The sequence below is a fragment of the Vigna unguiculata genome, chromosome 7 (genome assembly GCF_004118075.2).
Source record: "Vigna unguiculata cultivar IT97K-499-35 chromosome 7, ASM411807v1, whole genome shotgun sequence".
Lineage (NCBI taxonomy): Eukaryota > Viridiplantae > Streptophyta > Magnoliopsida > Fabales > Fabaceae > Vigna > Vigna unguiculata.
This window is the reverse complement of record NC_040285.1, coordinates 25,793,957-25,821,162: the sequence shown is the minus strand read 5'-3', so window position 1 is coordinate 25,821,162 and position 27,206 is coordinate 25,793,957. Positions and strand designations below refer to the sequence as shown.

The window sequence follows — 27,206 nt, the reverse complement described above, 5'->3', positions numbered from 1 at the left end:
ATATATATATATATTATACAATAAATCATATGATTTATAATTTACGTAACAAAAATATTTTGAAAGATATTGCGAAATATCATGTTAACTTCAAAATGGAATGATTATATTGGATACTCTATGGTTAGAAGGTTTTACCCACCAGAAAAGTTGTGTTCTTACCAATTTATTTTTTTATCAAAATAATAAGAATTTTTTGTTGCAAGGATTGTGTGGAAAAATAAAAAGATTTAATATTGGGAAATATTTACATTCACTTTATAGTAAGTTGTTTTGGGTGATTATTTTGAGTATAAAGATTATGTGATTGATTTGGAGTAGAAAACAAGTAAAAAAATAAAATAAAAAAAATTTAATTAAAAAATTATTCCATAAATAGTTATAGAAAATAGTATATTTAGAAGCTGGGTTGAGAGAAGAGGGCCGTTAGAGTTAGCGTAGAAGGACTACAAAGTTATTAGACGACAGTCGTTTATGGAAAAGGCCAATTCTGTTGGTAGTGTGGTACAGTAGTCTGAGGTGCAAGAAAAGTAAAGGTGCTACAAATATTAACCGCTGAAGAAGTGGCCACCTACAAGCACCGTCTACTCTAGGGTACACCACCATACTTTCCTTCTTTAGGGTTTTTATTTTCACTCCAACGCCAATCTCTCACTCTTTCCCTTCTCCATTTTAGACTCTTGCTCCTCACATCACCCATGGCAAAACCCTCTTCTGGAACCGTCAATCCTCACAGCCGCACCGGAGTTCGTATTGTCGTCGCTGGAGACCAAGGCACCGGAAAATCTAGCCTCATCATCACCGCGGCGGCGGATAACTTTCCAGTCAATGTGCCGCCGGTTTTGCCTCCCACACGTTTGCCGGAAGATCTCTATCCGGATCGAGTACCTATCACCATCATCGACACCTCCTCCCGGTACGTTCTCTTTTTTGTTTCTCAGATTTTCTCTTAAGTAAACTGATGACGCGGTTTTGGATTGGGATAGCCTATGTGTGATTCGTTTGATTCTTTCTCTAGTTAAGAGCCGAAAATCATATAGAGATTATTGAAGTGATGTTTTCTCCTTTTTAATTTAAGATTCATAGGCCTTATAACAGCTGGTTGAAGTGGAACGCTTTGATTAGCGGCGCTAGGTTTTCTTGATATTGTTCTAATTGGATTTTTTTTTCTTAAATTTTTTAAACCTTTTGGTAGTATTTTGTTGTATTTTCTTCCTTGAAACCGAAGAGCTATATTGTAATGATCCAAATAAATGCACTCTTATGCTTATAGATTTGTCTTGGGTTCAGTTTATTTCAAAATATTAATATCCTTTTTTACATTGGCCAGCGAGATAAAAGAACAATTATTTTTCATAGTTTCCAGCAAAACATGCACAATTCATTTACTGTTGAGTAGATGTCGACCCTAAGTCTGAATGTCTTCATTGGTTTATTCTATTATTTGTTTTTAGTATTGTTGTTGTTATTTCAGTGCTGAGGATAGTGATAAAGTTGCTGAAGAATTGCAGCGAGCTGACACAGTAGTCCTTACATATGCATGTGATCGACCTGAGACACTTGAAAATCTGAGTGCATTTTGGCTTCCACATCTTCGCAAATTAGAGGTTCTGATCTTTTTATTTTTTTTTATCTTCTTAGAAGTTTAGAGGAAAAAGGGGGGCGAGAAGTAAATATTCATAAAGAACGGATGGGGAATGACCCAACTAGAGTATTGCAAATTGTTAAAACCAGATATGTTCTTTTCTCGTGTGAAAAGAACATAACTTGTACATGCTTGCATACATCTATCCATTTCACAGCTTAATAATAATTATGTCTTTTCAGTTTTGGTGTATATATGCATGAATGTTGATATTTGAATTTAATGAACAGGTGAAAGTTCCAGTTATAGTAGTTGGTTGTAAGCTTGATTTAAGGGATGAAAATCAGCAGGTGAGCTTAGAACAGGTGATGTCGCCCATAATGCAACAGTTTCGAGAGATTGAAACTTGTATTGAGTGTTCAGCATGTAGGCATATTCAGGTATCTATCTTTTATACCAACCATTGGTTTGTGGTTTGACATCATACTATTAAGGTGCTGATCATCAATTGTATTTGGATTTCGTTTCATACATTGCCTATTAAATTTCCTTATTGAAGGTCCCCGAAGTTTTCTACTATGCACAAAAGGCTGTTCTTCATCCAACAGCTCCATTATTTGATCAAGAGTCGCAAACTCTAAAGCCTAGATGTGTGCGAGCCTTGAAGCGTATTTTTATCCTCTGTGACCATGACAGAGATGGTGCCCTTAGTGATGCTGAGCTGAATGATTTTCAGGTTGGATTCCCCTTTTAAGATGGCAATATTAAGCACACAAATTGAGTCATTTATTATCAAGTATTATAGTTTGCACCTTATAGTTTGGTTAGCATTTTTCCGTTATGTTATGACAAGATAGTTTATATATTTGAATTATCAAAAAACTAACAAAACATTCAACAGGTTAAATGTTTCAACGCCCCTTTGCAACCATCTGAAATTGTGGGTGTAAAGAAGGTTGTACAAGAAAAAATGTCTGAAGGGGTGAATGATCGTGGGCTTACTTTGACTGGATTCCTATTTCTTCATGCCCTTTTCATAGAAAAAGGGCGTCTGGAGACAACATGGACTGTGCTAAGGAAGTTTGGATATAATGATGATATCAAACTTGCTGATGATCTAATTCCACCTGTAAAACGTGCCCCTGATCAGGTATTTCTTTGGAGATGAATTGTGACCCTGGTTTATTTGTTCTACCTGTCTGAAATCAATTTGTGGATGACTGGGTATTTTTTATCCTGTTTTGATTAAGATTGATTTTAATGTCTGCAGAGTGTAGAGCTGACAAATGAAGCGATTGAATTTTTAAAGGCAATTTTTGATGCATTTGATGGTGATAGGGTATGTTAATTCTTTTCAATTATTTTCAGATGATTCTATTATGATGTAGGTTTCAAGTAGTAACTTTCCTAATTCTATTTTTATTTTGACAATATTTTTTGTTACCCCAGGATGGGATGTTACGACCTCGTGAACTTGAAGAATTGTTTTCTACTGCCCCTGAAAGGTAGACAGCTTTTTGTCATATTATCTACCGTTCTATTATAGATTATTTTGCATTAGTTTCTTCTTGAATTTGTAATGGGGCACTGTGATGTGGAATTAATCATCTTACTTAAGATGCAGAACTGATCACAAGTGGGGTTAAATTGTATCTCTAGGTAAATTTAGCAACCTGGAACTGTATTATGCTTCTTGCAACCTTAAGTACTGAGAAGCTGGGAGTCTTCTTAGGTTTTTGAATTAGAATGGTATATTTACTATTTATAATAGTCTGAACCCTAGGATACATGTATACAATATGATCAAGGAACAAAATTTCTGAAACATAGCATTTTAGTTGAATCAATGTTGTAGGAGATCTTTGAAATATTTTCAAATTATCTCAGATATAAGAAAATTAGATCAGCATATCCTTTCTATCAACGAAGAGTAAAGGTTACAAGATAGATACTTATAAGATTTTAATATTGAGTCTCCCTTGTCCACCTGAGCTATGTTCAACCCCCACCTACCAGGCGGGGCTTTTCCTTAGAAGTTGACTGGTACACAAACTACAGTTTGCCTTGTCAGCCCACACTTTAGAGTAATGTTGTATCAAGATACAAACAGAAAAGCAAGCAAGGAGAGCTACCTAATAAATAGTTAATATATTTCTCTGGATTAAATTGTAAAGTTTGGGAAAGGAAATTATCATATGCAGTGGCAAGTGGCAGTTTTCTCAACGGACAGTGACAAACTGAATGTGATATACCCTCCTTGATACTAATTTGGGAATGAAAACACGAGCAATGATGTTTTAGAGAAAATTATCTCTCAGCTTATTTGTTTGTGTGTATGAGTTCTTACGTTATTAGAGATACAATGAGTAGATACAGACAGCTTTTTAGCCTTCCCAGAGTTGATCAAAAGATAAGTTAACCTATTTGGGCAAATTAAAGTGTTTCAACGTAAACGTTATGCAACTGTCAAAGAAAATGACAGAAGTGAGATATTAGTGTTTTATGAATTATGTTAAAGATTATACGTGATGACTATCATTAGATTACAAGACTTATATAAATGCTATAAGTTTTAGGTTGTTATTATGTTGTTTCTAAATATATTTATTTATTTTATTTTGAGATATATATATATATATATATATATATATATTTCTGTTGTCGTAATGGTTGGAGTTTTATCTAAATTTTCTTGATTTAGTTCAGAACTTTTGAAGACTTCTGAATTGTTCATAGTATGATTTTGTTTTCAATTTCTAATCTTCTCAACCATGAACCCTCTTTGGAGTCTACCTGATTCACTGTCTATTTCTGTTATCTCAATGGTTTGAGTTTGATTTAAATTTTCTCCTTTAAATGTTCTTCCTGTGAATTTGATCTTGAACCTGTTATCTTACCTTATAACACTCAACAATCAGGTTATATAACTTGACATTGATAAAAATGCTGTTCAAAACAACTTGTGTAGTCAGTTAAACCAGGTCAGGAGTCTTGAGAGAAATTGGACTTTAAGTCTTCCAGTGCTATATGATATTTTATTGTTTCGAATTGCAGTCCTTGGACTGGAATTCCATATGAAGATGCTGCAGAAAAAAATGCCTTTGGAGGACTATCACTGGATGCATTTTTGTCAGAGGTGAGCCAGTGTTTTTATCTTTATCTGTCTACCTTGCATATTGTTGAATGTTAGTTTTAAAAAATTGTTGGCTGCTCTTGGGAGTTTTATCACTCATGAATTTGTATGCATCGAGAATCAAGGTTGCATAGTTTTACTTGCTCCATTATTGTTACATGTTCCCTTAATTTATATAATTTAAACATGTATTCTATGCATATTTGGGGGGTGTCTTACAATTGCTGATAGCATTTTATTTGCATTGACATTGATTGTTGTTTGTTTGTTCTGACATTGAACTTGTATGCATCGAGAATCAAGGTTGCATAGTTTTACTTGCTCCATTATTGTTACATCTTCCCTTAATTTATATCATTTAAACATGTATTCTATGACTATATATTTGGTGTGTGTGTGTCTTACAGTTGCTGATAGCATTTTATTATTGACATTGATTGTTGTTTGTTTTAACAAAAATTAACTTTTTCTGGACAGTGGGCACTTATGACACTTCTAAACCCAACTCTTAGTATGGAGAATCTGATTTACATTGGTTATCCTGGTGATCCATCATCTACTATCCGTGTGACTAGGAGGAGGCGTTTGGATCGGAAGAAGCAACATTCAGACAGAAACGTTTTGCAGTGCTTTGTTTTTGGGCCTAGGAAGGCTGGGAAATCTGCATTATTGAATTCTTTTATTGGAAGGTTTTTCCTTTTCTGTATTACCTTTAAGCTTATTGATATTATAATTTCCAACACCTTATACCTTGTTGTTGAATCAATAATGTAGGCCATATTCCGAAGGTTACAATCCAACCAATGAAGATCGTTATGGTGTAAATGTAGTTGATGTTTCTATGGTAAGTGATACCTGGTTGACATTTTTCAATAGCTACTACTTACAGAGCGGAAAGTTTGTCTTGCTCACCTGTTTCAGTACCTGCCCCTGCTTCTATTTTATTCATTTTATAAGTCTTAACTTTTGTTTCGTCTCTTGGCAAATTGTATCTTTTGCAGGAAAACAAAAAATATCTTGTGCTGAGAGAGATACCTGAAGATGGAGTTAGGAAGCTCCTGTCCAATAAGGAGTCTTTGGCATCATGTGACATTGCAGTTTTTGTTCATGACAGGTGACTCTAATATCAGAGATCATTGTATGATCAAATTCATGGATTAACTTTGCTACATAACCAGTATGAAAAATATTTAGGTCACTTTTGTGAAGTTTCATGGATCCACATATCTATTTCCTGTTCTCTTTTAGTATATGCATCGGTGGAGGATCAATTTCACTGTTAAATAACTAATTTAGAAGAGGCCTCATAAAGATTCGCAGGCATTACACGTTTCTGTGAATGGATGTTTTAATTGATTGTGTAGTATGTTTGAATATTTTTAGCTTATATACTATTTCAGCATCATAATTCGTAAGCGCTTCTAATAAATCTGCTGTGCATTTGGATGAGCTTTGTGAAAGAGATTGTATGCTGAAAAGGAAGTAATTTCTGGGTGACCCATTATAGATTAACATTTGCGATTTTCAAGCATAAGTTTTAAACAACTTAGAAGTAAGATGCTCAAGATTGCATGTTATGTATTGAAATAAATACCACTTTTTAAAATGGCAACTCGTCAACTGTATTTTAAATTAACTATCATTTTGTGATCAGGTGGTGTGGACAACTCAGTTCATGCTTGCAAAAATGTATATATAGCTGACTAGATATTCATTTCAGGTCTGATGAATCCTCCTGGAGAACGTCATCTGAACTCCTGGTTGAAATTGCTAGTCATGGAGAAGATACCGGCTTTGAGGTGCCCTGCCTGATAGTTGCAGCTAAAGATGATCTGGATTCATTTCCAATGGCTATCCAGGAGTCAACTAGGGTATTTTTATTGACTTGTTCGTTTGCATTATTGTGTGCATATTACAATACATAATTATTAGACAAGAAACTTTTGAAGGGAATATGAGATGTTGTGAAATTATGATTTCAATAAACCTCTGAAAAGCAACATAAATGCCACATAGGCTTTTGTATACGTATCCTTTGATCATCAATAATTCAAGTGCACAACTTTTCTATTTATGGGCAACAATTTTATAAGTAATGGATGGATAAGCATAGTCACGAGTGTTTGAACATATTATCTAGTCAATATTGTATTCTTTTTATCTTAGCATGTGTAATTGTGACAAGTGTGCTTCATGCTGAGAAATTTTAAAGCAATAGATTTATCAACTGCAATGGCACTTTTGACATGTCAATGTGTTTTGTAGGTTAGTCAAGATATGGGAGTAGAGGCTCCTATACCAATCAGTGTCAAGTTAGGCGATTTTAATGGTCTGTTCCGTAAGATTGTAACCGCTGCTGAGCATCCTCATTTAAGCATTCCTGAAACTGAAGCTGGAAGAAGCCGCAAGCAGTACCACAGGCTTATTAATCGATCTCTAATGGCTGTTTCAGGTATGTCAGCTTTAGGTTGACTAGATTTATTCCGTACAGTATGTTTTAAGGTTGTTTGAACTTCAATCTTGTTTCCTAACTAAAAGAAAAGCTATATGGTGGCCCACAAGAAAGAATTTTATTGGATATAATTAGAATATTATTTGGTTTTTAGTTTAATGTCCTAAAATTAGATTAAGACACTTAAGGTCATTATTAACTTCTGGACATATTTTAGGTAATGAATGCACTCCTCGGTACCAATATCAATCAATGAATGAAGAGTATAATGCTTTTTATTATAGGTTTTTTTGTGAGCGTTGCAGCGCACGTAGCTTCCTATAAATATAAATATATTTTTATCATTTTAGGTTGGTTAAAATCTTATTTTGGTCCTTTTATTCATATAAAATTCAATTAGATCCCTAATTTTTATTTGGTTTAATTTAATCTCTAATTTTTAAAATTATCCAATTAGGTCCTTCCTGTTAGATCGATGTTAGATTTGTGATAGAATTTATATATCAAATCACTCAATCTAAAAAACTTAAATATTCACATTAATTTTATATTCTAGGTGGAGTAAAACTTAAATATTCACATTAATTTTATCTTCTAGGTGGAGTAATGTCAATCTAACGAAGAAGACTTAATTAGATATTTTTAAAAACTAAAAGACTAAATTGAATGAAATAAAAATTAGGGATCTAATTGAATTTTGCATAAGTATTAGAGGACCAAAATAGGATTTTAGCCTTAGGTTTTGTTGGTCCGGGTGGTTGTGTAGTTGTTCATTGTAATGTTCCCTATGTTCTCTCATAATTCCGTAAGCTTGTCTTGTCTCTTAACTGTTTCTTTTTAAGAACTATTATTTCCATTTTTTCTGTCCTTCACCTGAGTTGGTCCATTACTTTGTTTGTGTCTCTTGTTTGTTGGATGTTTCTTGGAACTTTGGGATTAGTTTGGCAATGAATTATTATCATTGAACAGAATGAAATGGTAGCCACTGTGAGCGTCGTAGTTTTCCATTATCATTACTATAATTTTTTCATCTCGTTGTGCTTCTTGCGTTAGCGGTTTCTTGTCGGGTAGATTTTGCTTGGAATTTAGGGATGAATTAGCCAATGAATCATCAAAATCAATGGTAGTGAAGGAGTCGCTGAATCCATACATGACAAGCTCCTGTCTTTGGAGCTCCTTTCGTGTTTTTGTGATTCTGGTTTCAGCTTGTTTTGACAATTTCTGTTTTGGTACTATTGAAAGCTTATAAATAATGAAGTAGAATCTACTTTATTTTGAGCTTTGATTTGATAAGCAAGCAATCATCTTTGGATATGCATCCTCCATTTGTTTCAATATTTAATGATTTTTCATCATTCATCATACTGCAGTTGGAGCTGCAGTGGTCGTAGTTGGGCTTGCAGCCTACAGGGTATATTCTGCGAGGAAGAACGCGTCTGGTTGAAGGACAGTCCATTTACCTTCATCAATGCAGCCTGCTCCTGGTTAGATTTGTCAAGTTCAACATTCAGTTGGCTTTTTTATGCCACCTGTTGTAGAGTTTGCTATTTTATTTTACTTTTTATGAAATCACTATCTTTAATTTTTATTTGCCGAGGTGGAATTTAGCATTTTTTCTACAAATTACGGTATGCTTCTTTTTTATTTCTTAGGGGCTTCGTGGTAGTAACGTACACAATAATGGAATATCCTGTCAGGTCCAGTTAAACACTGGAAACTTCAAAAAAATGAAAGCATCCTGTATTAAGATTGCAATTGAGATCCTTTTACTTCGTGCAGTAGGGATTCTAAATTATTTTTTCTTTCGGTGTGGTATGAACCAGCAATTATCTTTTTCAGGTCCTGTCAAATATTCTAAAATCATGGTTATAATCGGTGTAATCATCGTTCACAGTATGTACATTTAGTGTAAAAACGATTACAATAAAAATTAGAAGTAAAATTTACCAAAAACAAAACAGAAATAGTTTGGTTATTTTTTTAATAATCATTCATACGGGGAAAAAAATGAATTAAGGAGGTAAATAGACTTACCATTAAAAGGTGAGTTTAGTTTATTCCTTTCAAATTGCTATAGTTTGATTTATTATAATGCGTTGTGAACCAACCAATGCCCTTCCTTAGGTTTTGTCAATTTCTTAGGCTGATGTTGTAATGTATAGGCATGCCAACTCATGGCTTCTAACCTTGGAATTAAAGAATAATTTGTTAAGTGTTAAGTTCTTGCATAATATATACATAAATTTAGTTGAGGCTTTTTCTATTTGTTTCTTACTAAAAAAGAAATTAGTTAGTTTGGATAAGTTTGTTAGTAAATACTTGTAAAAAATTGGAATTAATTAGAAGTCACACGTAAACTAAATGATTTTTATTTTAAGTTTTAAATTAATTACTAATTTTCTAACTATGAAAATTTTGTTTCTAAATATAGGTAAACATTAGTTGTTTTAAATTATATACAAATATTCAATTTTTCTATTGTATTTCTTTTACTACTCTAAGAGTAATTTTTCACATTATTAATTTACCTTATTACTTTTGTAATAAATTATTAGATTTTAGGTTCATCTTTTAAGACTTTTGAGCTATTTTTTCTTCTAGACAAATGTTATAATATGAAGTTTTATTTAACTTCAGGTGTATCTTTCTATTTTTACTTTGTAAGACTTTATTATAATTTTTAATACAAATTTCTTATGAAATTCACAACTAAATTTTATTTATTTATACTTCGACTTTTTGAAAACAACTTGTTATCTTTGTTAAGTAATTCATTGTTTTATTTAAAATAATCTTAAATTTTATGTCATAGGAGTATATTTAAATAGAAATCAATTTTTCATATTTTAAATGCGTTGTTTAAAAACTCTTTCAATAAAATTATTTCAAAATAAGTCGTATTTAATGTGTAATATGCTATTAAAATATTTATTCAAAATTTTGATCAATTTGTAATTGTGAGGGTGAGAATTTGAACTTGTTTAATTGTTTAACTCTAGCTTTTGATACTTTATTGTGTTAGCTTATCCTCATATTTGTTTGCATTAAAACACTAATTTAACTCAATAACTTTAAATAATTTTCTTTATTCACTCCTTTTGTATTTTTAAGTTTATATAGATTTGAGTTTTTGAAAATATACCACGTTTATAATAAGTAAATTGAATATTTATCAATCATGCAAAAGCTTTATAGATAAGAATTTTAAACCAGACATCAACAATATAATACCAAGGTAGTAAAATCCTTTAGATTCGTGTCCTTCGCCCATTAATTGAGTTGTACCATGATTTGTATGACAAAAAGAATTGTCATCAAAGTTTATGAAACAATTCATTGGTTTGGTTAATCAACTTGAATAAACTAGGTTAAAAGGACAATTAAGGATAATAACAACATGCTTTAGGTGTAAGAAGAAAAAAATGAAGATTTTACTAGAGAAAAAACTTTGGATCCATTGAATCGAGTAATAACATGAAGATTTTTTGGACAAGAAATAGAAAAAAAAAATAATAAAGCATTACAAGAAATATGATAAAAAAAACGTTTCAATCAATTATCTTTGTTAAGAATGTCATGTAAAGAGTAATAAATTCCTTACCTATGACCAATTTTTTTTATAATATGTTCATTAGGGTACCCTCCTTTATGGTTACAACATCCTTTTTTACAAGTAGAAACTATGATAAATGAGATAGTCCCTAAAGACATGTTGAAATAGGTCGAAGCGAGAAAACATCATGTAATGCTACAAAGAGCATAAGGTAATCTAGGGAGAAATTGTGTTCAGCACTAGAAGACTCACAAAATACTCTCCGAACAAAGAACTAGGGGCGAAAATAAACTTATAATACTTTGACAACACGACAATTGGACGACACATGATAGTGTGTCGATTAAGATTTGGATGTGCAACCATGATATTGAGTCACGCTCATCAAGGTGCACTAGGTCCAAGTGTCGGAATACAAAACTTCAAGATAAATGGTAATGATTAAGGACGACGGATAGTGACAGACAGTTAGATAACTCCTCTACTAGACATAAACCAATTAAAAGTATAAATTTTCCTCTATTAAAATATTATGTTTATATATATATATATATATATATATATATATATATATATATATACCCATGAATTTATATATCTCAATCGAAAAAGAATCGGAATTCATGAATATATCTCTCGAAACAAATGAAAAGAAAATAAAAAATAAAACATAAATCATGAATCAATTAAGCATTCTCGGAAACTTGTTTAAAAATGAAAAAGAGAAAAGAGTTTTATGTAAATACCACATAATAAAGTTTGATCCTATTCATGGAGATTCTATAACTATTCCATTCCAAAAGATAAAAAAATTTGGATGAATCTATAAGAATTAACCGCATGATCTAACTTTTATATATTATATGAAAAATAGATGTGAAAATGTGCATATCACTTTTTAAACTTTATTTAAGAACATGTATTAATACAATATTCTCAAGATTTAGATTTTAGAAATATATTTAAATATTAGTTACATAGGAAATATTGTCAAAATGCATTTAAAAATATAAATTAAGAGGAAAATAAATAAAATGTAGGACCTCTTTCCAAAATTTAGTTATTTTAATATACTCATTCTTATTAATATAACTAATTTATTAACTTCGTTATTTATAAACATTATTTATTATAAATAATAACTATTAATAAATGTTATATAAATATAACATTATAAAATTAACAAAAATATTTAGTTTGTAATTTGTTTCATAATAATTTTTTATTTTAGTAATTATTATAATATTTAATTTTGTAACTATATTAATCTATAATACTGATACAAAAATACTCCTTGTTATCTATGTTTGTTTAATGTACACAAATGAACAATAAATCCTTACTATTTTATCTTTAGATGATTGTTATTTTAAACTTAATTAATTATATACAATAAAAAATTATCGTATGATATAATTATAAAATTATTTATTTTGTAATTTTTGTTCGCAAATATTTTTTATAAATTTATTAGTTCATTTTATTTTAATAATTATTATATGAAATAATTGTTTTTTATTTCTTTATTTCTTATTGTTATCATAAGAAAGATTTCTGATTTGTTTCTTCAAAATTATTTTTAAATATTTGATAAGAATTAAAAATAGAGGGTTTATATTATAGAAGCTAAAAAAAGGTTATATAGAAAGAGTTAAAAATAAATAAAAAATGAAGAAAAAGAAAATTGAATATAGTTATATTTCAGAACTAAAAATATTTGAAATCTAAAATTTTGAAGAATCAGTTAACTGAATTCATATACCACAAGAATGAAGCCTGATCCGAGAGTTCAGTTAAGTTTGACCCGACCCGGTTTTTTTTTTTCAGACTCGCAGTATTTAAAAGAACAAAAAAAAAAAAAAATTGATTCACAACTTTAACCTAAACCCTGAACTAAAACCCCTCAACTTCACCTTCGGCCAGTTCCTCCGCCGTCCCAATCTCTCCACAGCATCCCTAGGTTTGTTTTCACTTTCTGATTCTGCTTTTGGTTCATAAGCCTCACTTCTTCTTTTGATGTTCTGCGCTGGATTGGATTTGTTCTTTTTTCATTTTCAACTTATTCCTGTTTTCCAGATTGTTACCAAACAATGGCGAGGTTAGAGTGGTTTTCCCCCAGACTATGTGTATTTTATTTTTTTCTGGTTAAATGATCAAAAGCACAATCTTACACGTGTTTTCTGTTGAAAAAGCAAGATTAAGGTTACAGTTGTTTTATTCTGATTGTTTTTGGGTTAGTAAAGTTCAGGCTTTGGGGGAGAGGGGGGCAAAAGTAGTATTGTTCTTGTTTCTCTTCTGAGGGGTCAGGGCTTGTGATTACTGAATTTTAGTTTTGGAGTTTGAAGGAAGCTCATCAGTTCTTCTTTTCTAAGGATCAGCTTTTTAATGGAGTCTTTTTCTGAATTCTTGATTGAGATTTTATTTTTGAAAATCTTTGGCTTTACTTCGTTGGATTATTTACTAAAATTTAATCCATCCCACCCTGCACTGTTCATGAATTGAGCTGAATTGAGCCATTACATGCTAGGGACTATTGTTTCTCTTTTCCTCTTGCGTCTTGTGTTGCCAAGTTCTTAGTTCTTCTTATATTTCTATCTCTCCTGTAAAACAAATTTGTTTTGTGTTACCAAGTTCTTAGTTCTTATATTTCTATCTCTCCTGTAAAACAAATTTGCGAAGTATTTTAGTAGTCGTGTTGTGAGAGGCCGGTGAAAGCAGATTAAGATTAAGTCAACATGGCATTTAGGTGATTGCTTTCAATACTATGTTAAATGTTAAAACTTCTTTTGCTACCTATATTTGACTGAGCATTGAGATTTTCTGTACTGGAAGAATTTGAGATATAATTTCCTTTCTCGGCTCGATGTGTCTGTTGTCTGTTATTATTTGTTTGTCATTAGACATATAATTATGTCAGGTTATTTGAGTTGAAAGAGGAAAATTTTGATTTTGTTATTGTTGATATAGTGTTATGTGAGTTATTTATGTTATCATGTATGTAATTATGTTGATTATGTTAAGGATCTGCTTATAGCATTATATCCTAAATATGGTTCATTTGGCCCAAATTGAGTTTATTGCCTCCTTTCCACCTATTGTTTGTGAAAGCTTTGTCCCTAAAATCTTAAATGATGTTCTGTTTTGGTTATATTATAAATGCTAACTACAGTGTGTTGGTGTACTGCAAACTTTCTTTTCATTTTTAAATGCTTGTATAGGTTTAATGGCGATGACGTCGGAAAATGAAGATACAATGATTGAGAATGAAAGTGAAGATACGAGTGAAGAAATGTCATCGTCTGAATCAGAACAGGAAGAAGATGTGAAGTTAGCTGAACCATCAAAAAATGCAGTGTATAACAGAGATGCTCTATTAGATAAACTTGGAGATATCAGTTGGCCCGAGAATGTGGAATGGATACACAAACTATCCATTGATGTTGATCAAGAGCAAGAAGTAGATGTGAATGATGATTTGGCGCGAGAACTTGCATTTTACACACAGGCATTGGAGGGAACTAGGCAGGCCTTTGAGAAACTTCAGTCAATGGGTCTACCTTTTCTGAGACCTGCAGACTATTATGCTGAAATGGTAAAGACAGATGTCCACATGGAAAAGGTTAAAGGTAGGCTATTAACAGAGAAACGAAAGATGGAAGAGGCTGAAGAGAGAAGAAAGGCGAGGGAGGCCAAGAGATTGTCTAAAGAGATTCAGGCTCAGAAACTAAAAGAAAGGGCTAAGCAGAAAAAGCAAGATATAGAATCTGTTAAGAAATGGAGGAAGCAGAGGCAACAGAGTGGGTTTGCTGACAATGGCGATGATGCAGATACGGCTTTTGACTTTGAGGATGGAAAAGTATTTGAGAGGTCAAATAAGAAAAGGCCAGGAGTGGCTCCATGGGATCGGTCAGGAGGTAAGGCAAAGAAAGCCTTTGGTAAAGGACAGAAACAAAAGAAAAGAGATGGTAAGAATTCTAGATTTGGTTTTGGAGGCAAAAAGGGGTTGAAAAAGCAGAATACAGCTGAGACCACGAATGATTATGGTAAATTCAATAAGGGTGCTGCTGCTGTAAACAAGAAGAGAAAGAGGTAAATGCAGTGTTTTTTTGTTGTATTGAGGAAGTGATGTCTCGGAAGAGCCAATGACCGAAACCTAGGAATTTTCATCTAGTTTAATTTTATATTTTGGATGAATTTATGTTAACTTGATAAGCTTTATCGACAACTGAAGATTCTTAAAAATGTCTACTTCAATGTTTTTGACGTTTTTCTAAATGATTAGTTTCTTTATGTTGTAGTTATTGAGTAAACCAGAGTAGACATATTTGGTGTACTGTTTTGTTTGTCTATTTATTTATTTTTATTTCAGATACTCATTCCTGGGAATGTCAGAAACTAAGGATATCCTACCATATATGGATTCCATTCCTGTTGACTTCATTCATTTTACTAGTTTAATCGAGTATTTACAGTCGGTTTTCTTAAGTGTTGATAATTTCATTTAATTATGTCTCTATATGGGGAGAGATTCGACGTGATGACCAATGCTGAAGCAGTTAATTGTGCATGCTGGAGATTTCAGGTTTTAAAATTAACAATCCTTTGATCTTAATCTGGCCCTTTAATCGAAGGGGTGCCGGAGGGAAAAAAGGCTGGCAATCAGTGTCAATGCGGTTTCAAGAGATGCATTGTTTAAATAATAACAAAAAGCAAAACAAGATCTCGGTAGTTTGATTAGAGAATGAAGGGTCAAGAGCAGAATTAAAATTTATAAATTTTTTTCTGTAATTTCTTGTGTTGTGTTTTTATTGGGCATTTTATTTGTTTGTACGAATCTTCATTGCTAGAAACTATTTAAAGCCGAGCCTACTTAGTGAATTAGTTTTTAAGTCTTAGCTTAAAGTTGAGCCTACTTAGTGAGTGTTAGTGTGTGTTTGGCTTAGTGTGTGTTTGGAAATGTGTTCAAAAAAACGGAATCTGAATCGATTCCTTCTAGACTCCTTCTAGACGGAGAAGTAAATATTATTTGCTTTTCATTGAAACCAATTATGAGTTAGATTGACGTCAAACCAAACATACTTTTAGTGAAGTTTAGTTTTGGTGAGAGAAATTCTTTATAAATTCCTTTGATTTTTGTATTTAAGTTTTATATTTGATGTGATGATTATCTGCTCTTTCTATTTTGATGGCTACATCTTTTATTTTTTTATCTCCTTTTGCGTATTTTATTTACTTTGTTTAGTTAAATTTGTCTAGAACAATGAATTTTTTGTCCAGAAGGAACTTTCTAATACGAAGTTACAAGAGTTATAAAATTGATTTGAAAAAATTGATTTGAAATATTTGAAAGGAAATTTGAGAGAGGTTGTGAGTTTGACTTACTCACTGTAAAATTGTTTTTGAAGGATTTGAAAAAAATTATGGAAAAGATTGTGAATTCAAAATTCTCTCCACTAAAAAGTATACTAACAACAAAAACATTTGCTCATAAAAAAAGGTCTTTCTGATGTATTAGTATATTTATGGTAAATACATCAAGAGTTTGAATCAACATTGTAAAACAAGTTATCCTTTTTAGTCTTTTAATTATTTAGAGGAAAGGAATATTTGCACAAAACTGCCTTAACTAGTGCATATTTGGAATTGGAGATGACAATAGATAAATTGATACATAAAGATGCTATTTTGTTAATTGTAATTTGTGTGTGGTATCGGAGACGGAGCTCCAATGTCATCTTTTATATGAAAAATAGAATTTGATATGAAAAATGGAATTTGATATGTGATGGGCATTAGGTAAACATGGATTTGGTCATATTGGAATTGTGGGTGTTATTAGAGATCATAAAATATTTGGAAAGAAAAACCTTTGTCAGAAGGTGAGAAAAAAAAAAGAAAAAAAAGGAAGGAAAAAACAGTAAATATGTGATGTTTGGATTAAGAAAAAAAAAGTGTAAAAAATGAGATTGTTTGAATAGAAGGAAATAATTCGTAAGTAATTAAGTTTTTAATGAAATATATATATATATATATATATATATATATATATAAAAATTCTTATATTATACGAAAATTTTCTTGTAAATTTGTTAAAACAATTTGTAAGAAAAGATTTTTTCATACTATTTTTTATAATAATTTTAACTGACAGTAATTTCTTGCTAATTTATTTTTATAACAAAATTTATAAGTATTTTCTATAAAAAAAATTTAAAACAAAATTGGTAGAAAAGATGAGTTTTTTTAACAATATATATATATTTAAAAAAATAATTTTTAAAATATAAAAGATAGTTAAACTAAACTTTAGATTAAAATAAAATATTATTATCAAATCTTAATAAATTAAAAATTTAAATTTATTTATTACTTTAGTATGTTATTTTAATATTTATTTTATTATAAAAGTATTAGAAAAAAAATTATACTTTTATATTTAATACATAATGTCATAAAATGTCAATAATATAATTATTCTATTTTTTATATGTAAACATATATGATAATAAAATATTTCTAAAATAATTAATTATTTATTTAACACAATCAACTTTCATCGTAATTAATTACCTTCGCAATTCCACTCTAATATGAAAAGAAAGTTTCTAATATAAAATTTTTCTTTTATTTTCTTATTTAACATCTCGTTTTTCAGACTTTGCGTCTTGTGTTTCTATTGATGAAAACAAACAAAAGACAAACACCGATAACTGGTTAAACCAAGTAAACAAATTATGATATAATTACAAAGTTTAATAATTGAACTTTGATTAAACAAATATCACTATAATAGTAATAATAAATATACATATACATATACATAACCTATACATTGATGTAAAAAAGATAATTCATAATTTTATAATATTAAGAATTGAAAGTATAATATGATTTTATATATCTTTAATATTTAAATATACACAAATTTAAATTACACGTATAATTTTATTTGGATTTAAATTTTAACAATATAAATAGATATTGGTGAATAAATTACAATAAGATCACATATATAATCTTCAAAATCCATTAACTCCTGTCACACATATATAAACAAACACAAGTATACATGCATCCAAACAAATAAACTATCTTTTCGAAAAAAACACATATGTGTTATGCATTTCAAAAAATATTACCTGTCAACAAACACACTACATGTATCTCATCAATCGAATTTTTTTGGGTTGCACAAAATACACCAACTTTAATTTCTCTCACATCAACTATCAAAACCAAGAAATACAAAGACTATTACTGTGTAATATATCCAAAATGGATATTAATAAATGTATTTATAAAAGGACAATGATATTTTGACATTTTTTTTCACAACATGAAGTAGTATCTTTTAAATAGTTTTAGAATATTAAAAATGACAAAATAAAAAATAAAAATAACATAAAAAATGATATATAAAATTATAAGAAAAAATTGTTAAAATCTAGTAGTAAAAATATTATTTTACTTTGTGAAATTGAGAAAGGAAACGTCTATAAAACTGAAAATTTTTTATTCTGATAACCGAAAAGACATATTGATTTTGACATATTTTTTATTTAATTTTAAAAAACCAAACAATAATAGAGGAACCGAAGACTATTAACCTAACCTAACAACACAATAATAATTAATTAAAAATATTATAAATAAATAAATTATCTGAAAAAACAAAAACCTGCACACGCGTCGAAACTAGTTAAAAAAAAATAACAAATATTTTACATTGTTCTTTGTTGATTCCCAGCTGGGAATTAGTGTTTTTTGGTCATTTACCAATTTTATTAATTTTTAATTGAATAGTTGCTTTATCAAATCAGCTTTTTCCCCTCAAAATCAGTGCAACGATTTATGTAAAGTAAGTAGTATAATGATTTATAGATTAAATATATGCATTTTGTCTGGAAATAAAATATTACTATTTTAGGTAACAAAAATATGCAAGTTACACCCGTAGCGAAATTTAAGAATCATTCTTCCTCATTAGTTCCAGTCAGAATCAACCGATTCTCCTTCGCAATTAGTAATATGTTATATTATGTTTGGAAGATAAATTTCAGTAATTTTAAAAAATTAAAATACAAATATTTAAAACATTTAAATAATTGCGTTAAACGTTTTAAATAAAATAAAGAAAATATTTATATTAATTTTTTATTTGAATCAAATAATTGAATTTCTCTTTTAAAAATATTTATTTTAAAATGTAGATTTTAAAATTAAACTTTACTGAAAAATATTACTCAAAATTAAATATTCAAATGATATTCAATAGTTTATTCTTTTCATCATACATGTGTATAAAAAAGAGTAAAATTTGAATTTCTTTTTCTTTCTTTTATGAAAATTAAATTTTATTATTTTAATAATTTAGAACATGTTCCTAAAATTATTTAATTTTATATTTTATTAATTCTTTAAATAAAAAATTTTATTTTCTAAAAATATCTTTAATTTATTAAATAAATAAATTATTCTCATAAATTATCAACCAAATACAAATAGGAAAGGTGAGGTACCAAAAGGAAAGACTTGAAACGTGAAAAGAGGGAAAGGAATTAATGTAGATGAAGAGCAGAGTAGGTGACACGTGTACAATTTCTCTAGAAGTGTGCGATAATATCAGTGTAACATTGTGAAACTGTTATAATACGTCTCTTATATAATAATAATAATAATAATAATAATAATAATAATAATAATAATAATAATAATAATAATAATAATAATAATAATAATACACTTAAATCCAGCTCTGTCTCTAATATTACTCATTTGCATGAGTCACGTAAAGAATATAATCAGAAGTGAAAAGATTAGTAATATTTGAGCTTCCGATACAATAAAAGAGAATTGTAAACTTTCAGATGATGAACGATATTTTGTGAATGTGAAGTTTAAGAATCTAGCAAATAATATTGAAAAATATTTTATAATTATTTCATCGTGACCAGATTGAAAATAAAATTTATTTTATAATTTTTATTCATACATTTTATATATAAATATTCTATTATGATAATATTTTACTTTAACAAATATTAAAACTAAAGTTTCAAATATATAATATTTCGTAAAATTAAAAAAAAAAATCTACATATCATATTTAAATTGAGTTTTCATCTTACAATATAATATTTTTATAAATCTATGAAAAAAATGCTATCTAATTATTAAATGGTTAAATAAGTTTGTAGTTTTATAAATTATGAGAAATTGAAATTTATCTATATCTTAAACTTTGATATATTTTGACTTGTAAACTTTAGAAATAATGAATATAATTCTTCTAACCTAACGATGTTAACTTTTTTTGTGTTAAATAACTTTGTAAGCTGACATTTCAAATAAAATATGTCAAATGATATAAATAGTTCAAACACCAATCTGAAATGTCATTTAGTATGTAAAAAAAATAATGGAGTTGTGTATTCAAGATTATATTTGTTTATTTTTAAAGTTTGAGATTAAATTATATCAAAGTTTAGGATATGACAACAAGTGAATGTTTAAGAACTAAAAATATATTTAACCCAGCTTCATATTGTCAATTCAGTTTCTGTTTTTATGTTTTTGTGTTTGTATCCACCATCATATGGTATGATAGTTTATTATGTTAGAATTATGAATGAAAATTTTATCTTTTCCAAAATAATCCGTGCATTACCTTGGATGATAAAAAAAGATTGATTAGTATAATTTAAAAAATTGAACTCAAAGTAACAAAAAACTTTTCACATATTTGTTCAATGTGTCACACTTATTTGCCTATCTAGTTTGACCTATTTTTTTTCTTCAAGCCAGCCACCTAGTACAAACAATAAGGGTTGATTTTTGTGACTTGTAATCAACTTTGTGGTACATAAGAAGTACATCCCTTTGGATGATAAAAAAAAAGATTGATTAATATAATTTAAAAAATTGAACGCAAGGTAATAATCAACTTTTCACATATTTGTTCAATGTGCCAAACTTACTTGTCTATATGGTTTGGCCTAATTTTTCTTCAAGCCAGCCACCTAGTGCAGGAAATAAGGATTGATTTTTTTTGACTTGTAATCAAATTTATGGTACATAAGGATGACATCCCTTTAGAGGATAACAAAAAAAATATATTGATTAATAAAATTTAAAAAATATTACGAAAAGTAATACCCATCTCCTCACTTATTTGTTTATTATCCCCACTTATTTGCCTATCTTGTTTGACCCTTTTTTTTTTTCAAGTCAGCCACCTAGTGCAAACAATAAGGGTTGATTTTTATGACTTGTAATCAAATTTGTGGTATACAAGAAGTACATCCTTTGGATGATAAAAATAGATTGATTAGTATAATTTAAATAAGAACGCAAAGTAACAATCATTTTTTCATATATTTGTTCAATGTGACCACTTATTTGCCTATGTGGTTTGACCTATTCTTTTCTTCAAGTCAGCAATCAGCCACCTAGTGCAAACAATAAATGTTAAATTTTGTGACTTGTAATCAAATTTGTGGTACATGAGAATAACATCCCTTTGGAGTATAAAAAAAAGATTGATTAATAAAATTTAAAAAATTGTACCAAAAGTAATGGGCATCTCCTCACTTATTTATTTATTTATTATGTCCCACTTATTTTCCTATTTGGTTTGGCCTATTTTTTTCTTCAAGCTAGCCAATAGTGCAAACAATAAGAGTTGATTTTTGTGACTTTAATCACATTTGTGGTACATCAGAAATACATCTCTTTTGATTATAAAAAAAATTGATTAGTAAAATTTTAAAAATTGTACACAAAATAACAATCAGCTTTCTACATATTTGTTCAATGTGCCCCATTTATTTGCTTATCTGGCTTGGCCTATTTTTTTCTTCAAGTCAGCCACATAGTGCAAACAATAAAGGTTGATTTTTGTGACTTAATCAAATTTGTGGTAGATAAGAAGTACATCCCTTTGGATGATAAAAAGAAAAGAGTGATTAGTATAATTTAAACAATTGAACGCAAAGTAACAAGTAGTTTTCTAAATATTTGTTCAATGTGCCCCACTTAATTGTCTATATGGTTTGGCCTATTCTTTTCTTCAAGTCTGCCACCTAGTGCAAGCTATAAGGGTTGAATTTTGTGACTTGTAATCAAATTTGTGGTACATAAGAATGAAATCCCTTTAGAGGATAAAAAAAAGATTGATTAATACAATTTAAAAAATTGTTCGAAAAGTAATACACATCTGTCCACTTATTTGTTTATTATGCCCCACTGATTTGCCTATCTGGTTTGGCCTATTTTTCTTCTTCAAGCCAGCCACCTAATGCAAACAATCAGGGTTGATTTTTGTGACTTGTAATCAAATTTGTGGTACACAAGAAGTACATCCATTTGGATGATAAAAAAAAATTGATTAGTATAATTTAATAATTGAACGCAAAGTAACAAACAACTTTTCACATATTTGTTCGATGTGCCCCACTTATTTTCGTCTATTTTTTTCTTCAAACTAGCCACCGAGTGCAAGAAATAAGGATCGATTTTTGTGACTTGTAATCAAATTTATGGTATATAAGAATGACATCCCTTTAGAGGATAAAAAAAAAAGATTGATTAATAAAATTTAAAAAATTGTACGAAAAGTAATACGCATCTCTCCACTTATTTGTTTATTATTCCCCACTTATTTGCCTGTCGGGTTTGGCTTATTTTTTCTTCAAGCCAGCCACCTAGTGCAAATAATAAGGGTTGATTTTTGTTACTTGTAATCAAATTTGTGGTACAAAAGATGTATATCCCTTTGGATGATAAAAAAAAAGATTGAAAAGTAAAATTTAAAAATTGTACGCAAAGTAACAAATACTTTTTTCACATATTTGTTCGATGTGCCATACTTATTTGCCTATATGGTTTGACCTATTTGTTTCTTCATGCCAGCCACCTAATGCAAACAATAAGGGTTGAATTTACTGATTTGTAATAAAATTTGTTGTACATCAAAATGGTATTCCTATGGAGGATAAAAAAGATATTGATTAATAAAATTTGAAAAATTGTACGAAAAGTAATATGCATCTTCCCAGTTATTTGTCTATTTTGTGTGACCTATTTTTTTTTTCTTCATGCCAGCCATCTAGTGCAAACAAGCAAACAATAAGGTTGATTTTTGTAACTTGTAATTAAATTTGTGGTACATAAGAAGGACATTCCTTTGGACGCTAAAAAAGGATTGATTGATTAGTAAAATCTAAAAAATTGTACGTAAAGTAAAAAACAGCTTTCCACATATTTATTTAATGTAGCCCACTTATTTGCCTAGTTTGACCTATTTTTTTATTCAAACCAGCCACCTCGTGCAAACAATAAATTTTGATTTTTTTTACTTGTAATCAAATTTGTAGTACTAAAAAGTACATCATTTGAATGTAAAAAAAAAATTGATTAATAAATTTTAAAAAATTGTAAAAAAATAACACGCAGCTCCCCACTCATTTACCTATTTAATTTGTCCTACATTTTTTCAAGTCCGTCATTCGGTGCAAACTAACGAAAGATACATATAATGTCATAAAGTTTCAAGCGTAAAATTCTTTCATATATCCAACTAGGAGATTAATGGATCACAAATATAATTTTATTTGTTTTGTTATTAATTATATATATATATATATATATATATTTATATATATATTTAAATTAGTTGGTAAATATTTGTATAAACTAAACAATGTTATAGGTGCTGGTATTGTTAATACTTTTCTCAGCCCATGTGGCTCACTTAATCCTGATTTCACATGCAATTTTATTTTTCATAATATTTTTAATATACTATAGCATGTACTCATTATGTCTTTTTCAAATAAATTTATTCGGTTTTCGTCCCATCATGTCCTATTAATGAATAAGCATGTTAAAATGGAAAGATGAAAAAGAAAAATAGTAACTAAGAATCCAAATTAACATAAAAATAGGAAAATATAATGAAAAAAGTATAAATGTCTGCACTATACTGTACAGAACAAAGCAATTGCATGCAAAAAGTTGTAATTTTGAATTTTATTTTTATAACAACAGAATATACCTTTTTATTTGTAGATATATGGGCCAAAGACAAATAAAATAAATTATTGAATTATTATTTAATTAAAATAACCGAATGTTTCAATACTTTTAAATTACTAAGTTAAAAAAATGAACACCAATAAACTGGTAATATTATGATTAATTTTTTATTAATATTAACATCTGTTACAATTAAAACATTAAATAGATCTAAATGATGTATTCACAACTATTAAATCGCCATCTAATATTAACATTTGTTACCCGTCTTGACAACTCTAAAGTCAACCACTTAGTCCAAAAAATAAGGGTTGATTTTTGTGATTTGTAATCAAATTTGTAGTACATAAGAATTACATCTTTTTTGTTTATTAAAAAAACTTGATTAGTATAATTTAAAAAATTGAACGCAGCTTTCCACGTATTTGTTCATTGTGCCCCACTTATTTATCTATCTAGTTTAACCTATTTTTTTCTAAAAGCCAGCCACCTAGTTCAAGAAATAAGGGTTCATTTTTGTGACTTGTAATCAAATTGATGGTACATAAGAATGACATCCCTCTAGAGGATAAAAAACAAAATTGATTAATAAAATTTAAAAAATTGTACGAAAAGAAATACGCATCTCCCCGCTTATTTGTTTATTTTGTCCCACTTATTTGCTTATATGGTTTGACCTATTTTTTTCTTCAAGCCAACCACCTAGTGCAAATAATAAGGGTTGATTTTTGTGACTTGTAATCAAATTTGTAGTACAGAAGAAGTACATCCATTTGGATGATAAAAAAAGATTGATTAAAAATTTAATGCAAAGTAACAAACAACTTTCCACATATTTGTTTAATGTGCCCCACTTATTTGTCTATCTGGTTTGGCCTATTTTTTTTTTCATGATAGTCACCTAGTGCAAAAAATAAGAATTGATTTTTGTGACTTGTAATCAAATTTGTGGTACATAAGAATGACATCCCTTTGAAGGATAAAAAAAGGATTGATTAATAAAATTTAAAAAATTGTACGAAAAATAGTATGCATCTCCCCACTTATTTGTTTATTATGTCCCACTTATTTGCCTATCTAGTTTGACCTAGTGTAAATTGATTTTTGTAACTTGTTATAAAATTTGTGGTACATCCCTTTGGATGATAAAAAAAAGATTGATTAGTATAATTTAAAAAATTGAGCGCAACAAGCAGCTTTCCACATATTTGTTCAATGCGCCCCACTTATTTGTCCATCTGGTTTGACCTATTTTTTTCTACAAGCCAGCCACCTAGTGCAGGAAATAAGGGTTGATTTTTATGACTTGTAATCAAATTTATGGTACATAAGAATGACATCTCTCTAGAGGATAAAAAAAAAAGATTGATTAGTAAATTTTAAAAAGTTGTACGAAAAGTAATACATAGCTCCATACGTATTCGTTCATTATGCCACACTTACTTGCATATATGATTTGACCTATTTTTTTCTTTCAAATTAGTCATTAAAGGCAAGCAATAAATATTGATTTTTATGACTTGTTATCAAATTTATGGTACATAAGAAGTACATCCAATTGGATAACAAACAAAAGATCGCTACTTATGGTGCAAATATGATTTGACCTACTTCTTTCTTCAAGCCAAGTGCAAGCAATAAGGGTTAATTTGTGTAACTTATAATCAAATTCGTGGTACATAAGAAGTACATCTCTTTGGATGACAAAAAAAGATTGATCAGTAAATTTTAAAAAATTTTACGAAAAGTAATATGCAGCTCCTCACTTATTTGTTCATTGTGCCCCACTTATTTGTCTATCTGATTTGGCCTATTTTATTTTTCAAGTCAGTCATTTAATGCAAGCAATGAGAGTTGATTTTTGTGACTTGTTATCAAATTCTTTGTACATAAGAAAGAAGTACATCTCATTGGCTGACCAAAAAAGATTGATTATTGAATTTTAAAAGTTCTACGAGAAGTATCAAACAACTCTCCACTTATTTATTTATTGTGCCCCACTTATTGGCCTATCTTGTTTGGCATTTTTTTTCTAAGTCAGTCATTCAATGCAAGCAATAAGTGTTGATTTTTGTGACTTATAATCAAATTTGTGGTACTTAAGTAGTACATCCCTTTGGATGATAAAAAAAAAGATTGATCAGTAAATTTTAAGAAATTGTACGAAAAGTAATACGTAGTTTCCCACTTATTTGTTCATTGTGACCCACTTATTTGCATATCTGGTTTGGCCTTTTTTTTTCAAGTCAGTCATTCAATACAAGCAATAAGGGTTGATACTTTTGACTTGTTATCAAATGTGTGGTACATAAGAAGTAGATCCAATTGGATAACAAACAAAAGATTGATTAGTAATTTTAAAAGAATTGTCCAAAAGGTAATATGCAGTTCTTCACTCATTTCTTCACTTTTCCCCACTTATGTTGCATATATGATTTGACCTATTTTTTCCTTTAAGTCAGCCACCTAGTGCAAGCAATAAGGATTGATTTGTAACTTATAATCACATTCATGGTACACAAGAAGTGCATCCCATTGCATGAACAAATATATATTGATCAGTAAATTTTAAAAAATTGTAAGTAAAGTAATACACAACTCTCCACTTATATGTTCATTGTGCCCCACTTATTTGCCTAGCTGGTTTGGCCTATTTTTTTTCAATTTAGTCATTCAATGCAAGCAATAAGGGTTGATTTTTGTGACGTATTATCAAACATGTGGTACATAAGAAGTACATCCAATTGGATAACAAACAAAAGATTGATAGTAAGTTTAAAAGAATTGTACAAAAAGTAATATGCAATTCCCCACTTTTTTGTTCACTTTTCCCCACTTATGTTGCAGATATGATTTGACCTATTTTTTCCTTCAAGTCAACCACCTAGTGCAAGCAATAAGGATTGATTTGTAACTTATAATCAAATTCGTGGTACACAAGAAGTGCATCCCATTGCATGACAAAAATATATTGATCAGTAAATTTTAAAAAATTATACGAAAAGTAATATGCAACTCCCCACTTTTATGTTCATTGTGCCTCACTTATTTGCCTAGCTGGTTTGACCAATTTTTTTCAACTCAGTCATTCAATGCAAGTAATAAGGATTGATTTTTGTGACTTGTTATCAAATATGTGGTACACAAGAAGTACATCCACTTGGATAACAAACAAAAGATTGATTAGTAAGTTTAAAAGAATTGTACAAAAAGTAATATTCAGTTCCCCACTCATTTGTTCAATTTTCCCACTCATGTTGCAGATATGATTTTACCTTTTTATTTTTTGTCAAGCCATCCACCTAATAAGGGTTTATTTGTGTAACTTATAATCAAATTCATGGTACACATGAACTGCATCCCATTGCATGAGAAAAATATATTGATCAATAAATTTTAAAAAATTGTAGGAAAAGTAATACGTAATTCCCTACTTATGTGTTCATTG

The 27,206-nt window shown here is 29.2% G+C and overlaps 2 protein-coding genes across 3 annotated transcripts; both read left to right on the top strand.

Annotated features, from left to right (window-relative positions):
* The first annotated feature begins 415 nt into the window (after positions 1-415).
* Positions 416-8,939, top strand: LOC114191573 (mitochondrial Rho GTPase 1). 2 transcript variants are annotated; one of them, XM_028080820.1, is made up of 15 exons: positions 416-594; positions 677-916; positions 1,475-1,607; positions 1,876-2,025; positions 2,145-2,321; positions 2,487-2,735; positions 2,856-2,924; positions 3,035-3,090; positions 4,640-4,721; positions 5,196-5,407; positions 5,493-5,562; positions 5,720-5,832; positions 6,439-6,589; positions 6,984-7,170; positions 8,541-8,939. In XM_028080820.1, exons 2-15 carry the CDS (start codon positions 699-701, stop codon positions 8,612-8,614), a joined length of 1,941 nt encoding a protein of 646 aa, XP_027936621.1. In that variant the 5' UTR covers positions 416-594; positions 677-698; the 3' UTR covers positions 8,615-8,939. The 2 variants fall into 2 exon arrangements, with proteins under 2 accessions (XP_027936621.1, XP_027936620.1); XM_028080819.1 differs by having other exon boundaries at positions 434-916.
* Positions 8,940-12,577: 3,638 nt separating this feature from the next.
* Positions 12,578-15,148, top strand: LOC114192715 (probable rRNA-processing protein EBP2 homolog). The gene is made up of 2 exons (XM_028082507.1): positions 12,578-12,683; positions 13,942-15,148. The coding sequence occupies exon 2, from the start codon at positions 13,947-13,949 to the stop codon at positions 14,814-14,816; it is 870 nt and encodes a 289-aa protein (XP_027938308.1). The 5' UTR covers positions 12,578-12,683; positions 13,942-13,946; the 3' UTR covers positions 14,817-15,148.
* Positions 15,149-27,206: the final 12,058 nt, after the last annotated feature.

Bases quoted from the DNA above. Each gene is read 5' to 3' on its own strand.
- LOC114191573 (XM_028080820.1), top strand. From the start codon at position 699: ATGGCAAAACCCTCTTCTGGAACCGTCAATCCTCACAGCCGCACCGGA. The intron at 5,408-5,492 runs GTTTTTCCTTTT...TCAATAATGTAG, and splicing joins TTGAATTCTTTTATTGGAAG to GCCATATTCCGAAGGTTACA. The intron at 6,590-6,983 runs GTATTTTTATTG...TGTGTTTTGTAG, and splicing joins CTATCCAGGAGTCAACTAGG to GTTAGTCAAGATATGGGAGT.
- LOC114192715 (XM_028082507.1), top strand. From the start codon at position 13,947: ATGGCGATGACGTCGGAAAATGAAGATACAATGATTGAGAATGAAAGT.